Raw genomic sequence first — 11,142 nt, 5'->3', positions numbered from 1 at the left:
TCATAAGAGACTACTACAAGCAACTCTATGCCAATAAAATGGACAACCTGGAAGAAATGGACAAATTCTTAGAAAGGTATAACCTTCCAAGACTGAACCAGGAAGAAGTAGAAAATATGAACAGAATAATCACAAGTAATGAAATTGAAACTGTGATTAAAAATCTTCCAACAAACAAAAGCCCAGGACCAGATGGCTTCACAGGTGAATTCTATCAAACATTTAGAGAAGAGCTAACACCCATCCTTCTCAAACTCTTCCAAAAACTTTCAGAGGAAGGAATACTCCCAAACTCATTCTATGAGGCGACCATCACCCTGATATCAAAACCAGGCAGAGATACTACAAAAAAAGAAAATTACAGACCAATAGCACTGATGAAAATAGATGCAAAAATCCTCAACAAAATACTAGCAAACGGAATACAGCAACACATTAAAAGAACCATACACTATGATCAAGTGGGATTTATCCCAGGGATGCAAGGATTCTTCAATATACACAAATCAATCAATGTGATACACCGTATTAATAAATTGAAGAATAAAAACCATATGATCATCTCAATAGATGCAGAAAAATCTTCTGACAAAATTTAATACCCATTTATGATAAAAACTCTCCAGAAAAAAAAAAAAAAGGTCATGAAGTACCTAGGGGCAAGACGGGAATAAAGACACAGACCTACTAGAGAATGGACTTAAGGATACGGGGAGGGGGAAGGGTAAGCTGTGACATAGTAAGAGAGAGGCATGGACATATATACACTACCAAATGTAAAATAGATAGCTAGTGGGAAGCAGCCGCATAGAACAGGGAGATCAGCTCATGCTTTGTGACCACCTAGAGGGGTGGGATAATGAGGGTAGGAGGGAGGGAGACGCAAGAGGGAAGAGATATGGGAACATACGTATAAGTATAACTGATTCACTTTGTTATAAAGCAGAAACTAGCACACCATTGTAAAGCAATTACACTCCAATAAAGATGTTAAAAAAATAAATAAATAAAAAATAAAATAAAAAACTTTTCAGAAAGTAGGCATAGAGGGGAACCTACCTCAACATAATAAAGGCCATGTATGACAAACCCACAGCCAACATCGTTGTCAATGGTGAAAAACTGAAAGCATTTCCTCTAAGAATAGGAACAAGACAAGCATGTCCACTATTGCCACTATTATTCAACATAGTTTTGGAAGTCCTAGCCACAGCAATCAGAGAAGAAAAAGAAAGAAAAGAAATACAAATTAGAAAAGAAGAAGTAACACTGTCATTGTTTGCAGATGACATGAAACTATACATAGAGAATCCTAAAAATGCCACCAGAAAACTACAGGAGCTAATCAATGAATTTGTTAAAGTTGCAGAATACAAAAGTAATGCATGGAATTCTCTTGCATTCCTATACACTAAGAATGCAAAATCAGAAAGAGAAATTAAGGTAACAATCCCATTCACCATTGCAACAAAAAGAATAAAATACCTAGGAATAAACCTACCTAAGGAGGTAAAAGACCTGTACTCAGAAAACTATAAGACACTGATGAAAAAAACCAAAGATGACACAAACAGATGGAGAGATATACCATGTTCTTGGATTGGAAGAATCAATATTGTGAAAATGACTATACTACCCAAAGCAACCTACAGATTCAATGCAATCCCTATCAGATTACCAATGGCATTTTTTACAGAACTAGAAGAAAAAATCTTAAAAATTTTTGAGACAGCCAAAGCAATCTTGAGGGAAAAAAACGGAGCTGGAGGAATCAGACTCCCTGACTTCAGACTATATTACAAATCTACAGTAATCAACACAATATGGTATTGGCACAAAAACAGAAATATAGATCAATGGAAGAGGATAGAAAGCCCAGAGATAAACCCATGCACCTATGGTAAACCAATGTGTGACAAAGGAGGCAAGGATATACAATGGAGAAAAGACAGCCTCTTCAATAAGTGGTGCTGGGAAAACTGGACAGCTACATATAAAAGAATGAAATTAGAACACTTTCTAACACCATACACAAAAATAAACTCCAAGTGGATTAAAGACCTAAATGTAAGACCAGACACTGTAAAACTCTTAGAGGAAACCATAGGCAGAACACTCTATGACATAAACCACAGCAAAATCTTTTTTGGCCCACCTCCTAGAGTAATGGAAATAAAAACAAAAATAAACAAATGGGACTTAATGAAACTTAAAAGCTTCTGCACAGCAAAGGAGACCATAAACAAGACGAAAAGACAACCCTCCAAATGGGAGAAAATATTTGCAAACGAATCAACGGACAAAGGATTAATCTCTAAAATATATAAACAGCTCATGCATCTCAATATTAAAAACACAAACAATCCAATCCAAAAATGGGCAGAAGACCTAAATAGACATCTCTCTAAAGAAGACATACCGATGGTCAAGAGGCACATGAAAAGATGCTCAACATCACTAATTATTAAAGAAATACAAATCAAAACCACAATGAGGGCTTCCCTGGTGGTGCAGTGGTTGAGAATCTTCCTGCTAATGCAGGGGACACGGGTTCGAGCCCTGGTCTGGGAGGATCCCACATGCCGTGGAGCAACTAGGCCCGTAAGCCACAGCTACTGAGCCTGCGCGTCTGGAGCCTGTGCTCCACAACAAGAGAGGCCGCGATAGTGAGAGGCCCGCGCATCGTGATGAAGAGTGGCCCCTGCTTGCCACAACTAGAGAAAGCCCTCGCACAGAAACGAAACGAAGACCCAACACAGCAAAAAGATATAAAATAAATTAATAAATTCCTACCTCCAACATCTTCAAAAAAAGAAAAAGAGAAAAAAGAAATAGCAGAAAATTTCGAATTAGGCATGAACATGAATTAAAAAAAAAAAAAAAAAAAAAAACTACAATGAGGTGTAGTTTCTAACCGGTATCACCTCACACCGGTTAGAATGGGCATCATCAGAAAATCTACAAACAACAAATGCTGGAGAGGGTGTGGAGAAAAGGGAACTTTTGCACTGTTGCTGGGAATGTAAATTGATACAGCCACTATGGAGAACAGTATGGAGGTTCCTTAAAAAACTAAAAATAGAATTACCATATGATCTAGCAGTCCCATTACTGGGCATATACCCAGAGAAAACCATAATTTAAAAAGACACATGCAGATGCTGGGGTTCGTTTAGAGGTTTGAATTTTCTCGGAGAAAGACGGGCCGGCCACGAGGAGAAAAGAAACAAGCCGCAGCAACATCTAAGCCCTTGAAAGGATCCTGAGAGAGGAGGGAAAGGGAAAACAGCAGCCTCCAGCCCACCACTTATGTCTTCTGCCCCTTCCCACCTATCTTGCCCACCCCACCAGCCCACGCTGCCTGGGACTTGAAATCTGTGGCCAAAGGACCGTCACCACATAACTTCAAAAATAATCAACCACCCTCCCTTCCCAAACCCACCCAAATTCACTCATCCAGAGTTTACTTTTTTTAATCCACTCAGAACTTTTTTTCTACGACCCCCCTCCCTACATGGAGTTGGTGGGGGGTGAAATGAATACTGAGTTGGCCTTTACTTTTTTTAAGGAGACTTTTTGATCCAATCAGGCCCCCCAAATAATTGAGTTTTGGGTCCTGGTTGGTTGTTTTATTTTTTTCTCCAAAATTTTAACCCCCTCCCCCGCTGAGCCCAAGGTGCTGACATCGCAAAAAAATTGGATAAAAACTTCGATCATGGGTTCGGGTCCCATGGACCCCAAAGAGCTTCTCAAGGGCCTGGATAGCTTCCTTAACCGAGATGGGGAAGTCAAGAGTGTGGATGGGATTTCAAAGATCTTCAGTCTGATAAAGGAAGCACGAAAGAGAGTGAGTCGATGCACTTACTTGAACATTCTCCTGCAGACCCGTTCACCAGAAATATTGGTCAAGTTTATTGATGTTGGTGGTTACAAGCTTCTTAACAATTGGCTGACATATTCAAAGACAACCAACAACATTCCCCTCTTGCAGCAAATTCTACTGACCCTACGGCACCTACCACTCACTGTTGACCATCTCAAGCAGAGCTCCGGAAATTGGCCTCAGTCCTTGTCAGCGACTGGATGGCTGTGATCCGCTCCCAGAGCAGTACCCAGCCTGCTGAGAAAGATAAGAAGAAACGGAAAGAAGAGGGAAAGAGTCGAACCACCCCTCCTGAGCGACCGTTGACTGAGGTGAAGACTGAGACTTGGGCTAAGGAGGCCCCGGAGAAGAAGAGGGAGAAGCCCAAGTCCCTCCGAACCACGGCGCCCAGTCACACCAAGTTCCGCTCTACTCGACTAGAGCTGGAGACCCCGTCTTTGGTGCCTGGAAGAAGAATGCCTGTGCAGTGGTGGTTTCTGACAAGTACAACCTTAAACCCATCCCCCTCAAGCGTCAGAGTTCCACAGCTGTCCCAGGAGATGCTGCGCCCCCTGCAAAGAAGAAATACAAGCCACTCAACACAACACCCAATGCCACCAAAGAGATCAAAGTGAAGATCATCCTGCCACAGCCTATGGAGGGCCTGGGCTTTCTGGATGCGCTCAATTCAGCCCCTGTTCCAGGCATCAAAATTAAGAAGAAGAAGAAGGTGCTATCACCCACAGTTGCCAAGCCAAGCCCATTTGAAGGGAAAACGAGCACAGAACCTAGCACAGCCAAACCTTCCTCCCCAGAGCCAGCACCTCCTTCTGAGGCTATGGATACAGAACGTCCAGGGACCCCAGTTCCCCCTGTTGAAGTCCCAGGGCTCATGGATACTGCCCCTTTGGAGCCAGGAGCTCTGGATGCAAAGCCAGTGGAGAGTCCCGGAGATCCTAGCCAGCTGACCCGGAAAGGCAGGAAGAGGAAAACTGTGACCTGGCCTGAGGAGAGCAAACTGAGAGAGTATTTCTATTTTGAACTGGATGAAACTGAACGAGTGAATGTGAATAAGATCAAGGACTTCGGCCAGGCAGCTAAGCGAGAGATACTGTCAGACCGACACGCGTTTGAGACGGCCCGGCGTCTGAGCCACAACAACATGGAAGAGAAGGTGCCCTGGGTGTGCCCCCGGCCCCTGGTGCTGCCCTCGCCTCCTGTCACCCCTGGAAGCAACAGCCAGGAGCGGTACATCCAGGCTGAGTGGGAGAAGGGGATCCTTCAGGAGCTCTTCCTGAACCAGGAAAATACTCACGAGCCTGATCCTGAGCCCTATGAGCCTATCCCCCCAAAACTCATCCCCCTAGATGAGGAATGTTCCATGGATGAGACCCCATATGTTGAGACCCTGGAGCCTGGGGGGACCGGTGGCTCACCCGATGGGGCAGGAAGCTCCAAGTTGCCTCCTGTTCTGGCCAATCTTATGGGAAGCATGGGTGCCGGGAAGAGCTCCCAGGGTCCGGGAGGAGGAGGCATCAGTGTGCAGGAGATCCTCACCTCCATCATGGGTAGCCCTAACATTCATCCCTCAGAGAAACTGCTGAAGCAACCAGACTATTCAGACAAGACCAGGCAGATGCTGGTGCCTCATGGACTCTTAGGCCCTGGTCCCATAGCCAATGGTTTCCCACCGGGAGGCCCTGGGGGTCCCAAGGGCATGCAGCACTCCCCCCCTGGGCCTGGCGGACCTATGCCAGGTCCCCATGGAGGCCCTGGGGGCCCTGGTGTGCCAGTGGGTCCACGTCTCCTGGGTCCCCCACCCCCTCCCCGGGGGTTGATCCCTTCTGGGATGGCCCAGGTGACCCCATGCGGGGTGGCCTGATGCGTGGGGGACCAGGTCCGGGGCCATACCATAGAGGCTGTGGTGGCCGAGGCGGGAGTGAACCACCTTCTCCTCCTCCTCCATTCCGAGGGGCCAGAGGAGGTCACTCTGGAAGAGGACCTCCAAATGGACAAGGGGGCCCTGGTGGGGGCTTGGTCGGAGGTGGTGGGCATCATCCCCATGAAGGCCCTGGTGGGGGCATGAGCAGTGGCAGTGGACATCATCCCCATGAAGGCCCTGGCAGTGGCATGGGTGGTGGGCATCGCCCCCATGAAGGCCCTGGCGGCGGCATGGGTGGTGGCAGTGGCCATCGTCCTCATGAAGGCCCTGGTGGAGGAATGGGTGCTGGTGGTGGACATCGGCCCCATGAAGGCCCTGGACATGGGGGGCCCCATGGCCACCGGCCTCATTATGGCCCTGGTCACCGAGGCCACGACCATCAAGGGCCACCCCCTCATGAGCACCGTGGCCATGATGGCCCTGGCCATGGCGGAGGGGGCCACCGACGGCATGATGGAGGCCACAGCCATGGAGGAGACATGTCAAATCGCCCTGTTTGTCGACATTTCATGATGAAGGGTAACTGCCGCTATGAGAACAACTGTCCCTTCTACCACCCGGGTGTCAATGGGCACCCCCTGCCCTAGGGACCACCTGCCCACCCCGCCCACGCCCCTGTGGACTGCAGCCTTGCTCCTTCCACCCTTTTATGGCTTCTGTGAGGCCCATTGTCCCCTTTCCCCAGCTGATAAGGAGCCGGCCCCCTCAGTGCCCACCTGCCTGGGTTCCTGGGGGTTTTCTGACGCCTGGCGCGCATTGATGTACATATTTTCCTCCAGTCTGGGGAGGAGAGAGACTGGACACATTCCGTACCCTGGGCTGCTGAAGAGGAGACCCAGTTGGCTTCACTTTTTGAGGAGATTTGCCCTTTATGCCAAGTGCCTCTCCGGTATTACCCTTTATGCCTGAGAACCTAAAGCTGGTTATCCTGGAGAACACCTCTACTCTCCTCTTGTGGGTCTTCCACATGCACACAGAACTCTGACACGGGATCAGCTGCACTTATGAAATCATCCCAGCCAAGTTCATGCTTCCTCGTGGGGTGAGGAGATGGTAAAAGGGGTATTGTGGATCCCACTGCACTGAGAGGACTCAATCAGGCTGGATTTGAGCTCTGGAACACATCATCCCCACTCCTCCTCTGACACAGGCTTTACATTGAGTCCTTTCTCAAGTAAGACGTTGCAATCTTCCGTGAACACCCAAGTTTGCATCATGGGTCTGCTAGGTTCAATGATGGCAAATTCAGGTCGGCATCCGGTGAAAAGTTTTAGCTGGCATAGGTGAGGCCACTGGTGGTGGTCCACCCTTGCCTGCAGCTCATTCTGGAAATTAAAACGCTTCAGTGAGACCAGCTTTTCATCAACTGAAGCCCGGCGTGCTGGGCATGCCAGTCACACTACACGAACTGCCTCCGGGAGTTAGCGCGCTCCTGGCCCCACCCCTGGAACCTTGTGCGTGTGAGGCCTCCAGCTCCCTTGCCCTGTCAGCCACCTCTGAATACCCACCAGGTGCCTTCCTGGGTGGATTCGATAAGATGACCTGCCCTCTCCCAGCCCTCTCCTTCACCTATCTCAGCACAGTTGTTTTCTATGAAAACAGTGGATTGGTTGGGTTTTGTGCATGGTCTTGGGTTAGAGCCACAGTGGATTTGAGGATGAGTATTTTCTTTTTTCTTTTGGTTTTGTATATTTTGTACATTAATAATAAACAGTGGAAAGAGAAGTATTTAATAATAAAAAAAAAAAGACACATGCACCCCAATGTTCATTGTAGCACTATTTACAATAGCCAGTTCATGGAAACAACCTAAATGCCCATCGACAGATGAATGGATAAAGAAGATGTGGTACATATATACAATGGACTATTACTCAGGTATAAAAAGGAATGAAATTGGGTCATTTATGGAGACATGGATGGACCTAAAGACTGTCATACAGAGTGAAGTAAGTCAGAAAGAGAAAAACAAATATCATATATTAACGCATATATGTGGAATCTAGAAAAATGGTACAGATTAACCAGTTTGCAAGGCAGAAATAGAGACCCAGATGTAGAGAACTAACGCATGGACACCAAGCGGGGAAAGTGGGGGGGGGATGAATTAGGAGATTGGGATTGACATATATACACTAATATGTATAAAATAGATAACTAATAGAACCTGCTGTATAAAAAATAAATAAAATAAAATTCAAAAGAAAAATGAATTGCAAGATAGCAGCAGTGGAGCATGAAACCACACAAGGGGCCCTGGTGCCCTGTGCGACCACACAGGCCTTACACCCCTGAAGCTGGTCCTGAGTGCAGGGAATTATGAAAAGGGCGCATCCTCTCCACGGGCCGAGAAGCAGCAAAATGAAGGTTGGGCTGAGGAGGTTGGAAGAGAATTCTGGCCTTCAGGGGTTCACAGTCTCATGGGGGACGCAGAGAGAAGCCAGCAGGTAAGCCCAGCACAGAGCCCCAGGCCCAATGGCCGAGGCATGGCAGTAGCGGCATGAACTTCGGGAAAGCAGCTATCCTGCTGTGCAGAGGCCAGGGGGAGGTCAGGGATGGCTTCCAGGAAGAAATGATTCAAGATCTGGATTTTACAGGACAGGAAACCTACGAGGGTCCCTGAACTCCCAGGGAGTCCCTGGTCCATTGAATTGGACCTTGGATCTCTCATCTCGACCCCAGACTCCAGCTAGCCCACTAGCCATGAAACCTTCAAGAGCTCAACTCCAGGCCAACCTTGGTCCCACCTGCACATCTAAACCACAGCCATAGACGTTTTCTGCCCTTAGGGCTGCAAATCCTTGAAGGCTCAGGCTCCATAAAGAGAACTTTGACCCAGGACACCATTCCTAATGATACTGAGGTTTAGATTTGAATCACATAGGAGGGAGACATTTGTCTAGTGGGCAGACCTGGCTGACTAGTGGACATCTCTGGTTCTCTGGGGTTCTCTTCTTGGGTTTATGCAGCGATTCCTGTGAAGTGATGAAAATCTTTATTTTATTGTGAAAAATCATTTCCCAAAATAAAGCCAACCGCCCAAGGTGGTAATGGAAGTGAAAAGTAAGTGAGGAGTCTAAGGAAGTAATGGGTTTTAGCTAGAAAATAGAAGCCATGGGTGAATTAAGGAGTGGATGTTGAATTTGATGGTGGCTCCGATTTGTGAGTGTTTGAAAACAAGGAAAAGATTTATGAAATCATTTCAGCAAGTGCTTCAGCCAGGGCAAAAATTGCTCACTGAGTGGGAATGAATACTTTGGTGACTGCTCAAAAGGCGGTTGAGTATTGTGAGAATTTGCCCAGGGAACCCAGGATTCTCCGTGGAAATGCTCTTGGAATACAGCTGGGAGCCCCATTAACATTTCCATAAAGCACTGGGTGGCAGAGGCAGTCGTGTGGCTATGGGCTGGCTCTAAGCACAGGAAAGGTTTAAACGTTCTGCAAAGTGTTTTCCCTTTGCCACAAAAGTTAATAGGGGCGTGGCATTATCATTCATCATGACCTCCTTTCAGCTTAGAAGCTTTGCTTCAACTCTGCATGAATGCTGGTTGAGTAATGATAGGAGGCAATGGAGAGGGGAGTTTATTTTAGTGGAGAATTAATTTTAATTTTTTATAAATGGCTCTGGTCTGTAGTAATGGAATCATTAAAGATCTGAAGAGGTCATCAAAATACTTTTTTTTTTCAAGTACACACTCTACTAATTTAAGGGGGGAAATGTCCTATAAAGATACTTGAGGATTTGGGAATGTCAAGTTCTCAGAATATACCCTGCTTGAATTTCAAGGATCTACACACAAAAGGATGCTCACTCACCCTAGTGTGAACATACCCAGGTATACTCTTGCTTAATCAGGCAGCACACCTGCACTCACAAGTTCGAGTGTGCGCACCCCCGTTCCCTACATCATGTAGATATCTCTACAGACTTCTTTATCTTTCTATGTGATGCCACTTCCTCCTCTTTCTACTCCTCAGGTCAGATCCTAGACAAAGGTCCATAAACGTCACTCAACAGGTGTTCTAGAGGTATCCCAAGGAAAACACATGAGCTCTTTGTGATCACCCCCAACCGCCACCCCACCACAGGTACTAACCTGAAAGTCAGGGCTTCCAAGTTGGAAGAAACATCCCATAGGGCCTGCCCAGGGTTATTGGGGCCAACTGGCTTAGAGCAACCTGCTAAAAATGCCTCATTTGGGGCAATGGGTCTCTGAGAAGATCCCAGGTCACACTCTGCCTCATTCCTGTTGTACTTCCAGACCTCCAGTCCTCCAGTCTGTGAGCAAGAGCCTTGCAGCAGGACAAACACTCGAGGTAGAGGAAGGAGGGCTGGTTTGAAGGGCTCCATCCTCTAGGATAACAGAAACTCAGGAGGATACCAAGTCTTCCCTGGATGGTTTTCTGCAAGGAGGTCAGAAAACCACAGGTGAAGGACCACCCCGTTGGAGCACTCTTAGATGCTAAAGCACGGGAACCGTGCACACCTGTTATTTTCTCAACCCCTGGCCAGCTGTAACAAGCAAGGTAAATGTGATGGGACATATTCTGAGGGCACCCACGCTGGTTCGGCACCTAGCTCTTCTCCAGCTACGAAATCAAGTCTTTGCTAAACTTTCTCTTAGGTGGATATAAAGGATAATAGCAGATGTAAGTGAGAGAGAGGTTGAGTTGCTCTGCACTGTCTTCAACCTGTGGCCAGCATAATGGACAGTGGAAGGGGGACAAGATGGAGAACCAGAAAATGTGGCTTCAAGGACCAGCCATGCAACTGGTCAGTGAGGTCATGTGATCACTCAGACTTTCAGCTTCCTCATTTCTAAAATGGGCATGATAATCCCTGCCTTGACTGTTGTTATCAAGATTCAGTGGGTCAGTGAGCATGAAAGTGTTCAGGAGACTACAAATTCCACTGCACATGTTAGGAGTTATTACCTAGCTGTGGGCCTGGCGCTTCTTCCTGCTTCAACATAATTGTAAATTCCTTTTATGTTAATTGAGGGCAGGTCCTTACCTCCGGAGAGGCCACTTCTGGCTTCTTTCCCTACTCCCTTATTTCTTCCTCCTCAAGAAAAGAGGAGGAACACAACTGATTATTGAGAGCCCAATATTTATCAGGCCATATTTTCGAGAGCAAAAGGGCTGACTCTTGTGTTTGCTCTGATTTAACCTGCCTTCTAAAGGAAAGCACACCATTCTCTCCTTCTGGTCCACCTTTCCTGTGTGTGTCTGGGAGGGTAAATCTGGCCAGCCTTGCCCCTGGAGCCTGCCTATCTTTTCTTTGAGAGAAAGATGGGCAACTCCACCTTATTCTCCAGTCTAGCCCTCTCAAGTCCCC

The 11,142-nt window shown here is 46.9% G+C and overlaps 1 protein-coding gene across 1 annotated transcript; it reads left to right on the top strand.

Annotated features, from left to right (window-relative positions):
- The first annotated feature begins 210 nt into the window (after positions 1–210).
- Positions 211–6,848, top strand: LOC111175547 (serine/threonine-protein phosphatase 1 regulatory subunit 10-like). The gene is given in 4 exon segments (XM_089896520.1): positions 211–4,040; positions 4,043–4,327; positions 4,330–5,694; positions 5,697–6,848. Coding segments are annotated over 4 exon segments (2,670 nt in total). The 5' UTR covers positions 211–3,715; the 3' UTR covers positions 6,392–6,848.
- Positions 6,849–11,142: the final 4,294 nt, after the last annotated feature.

The sequence above is a fragment of the Delphinapterus leucas genome, chromosome 1 (assembly GCF_059928025.1).
Source record: "Delphinapterus leucas isolate spDelLeu-1000000601 "Yukka" chromosome 1, BTC_Dleu_Yukka2, whole genome shotgun sequence".
In the NCBI taxonomy this organism is placed as follows: Eukaryota; Metazoa; Chordata; class Mammalia; order Artiodactyla; family Monodontidae; genus Delphinapterus; species Delphinapterus leucas.
Note: the sequence above shows the minus strand (reverse complement) of the source record. Positions and strands in the feature narration are given on the sequence as shown.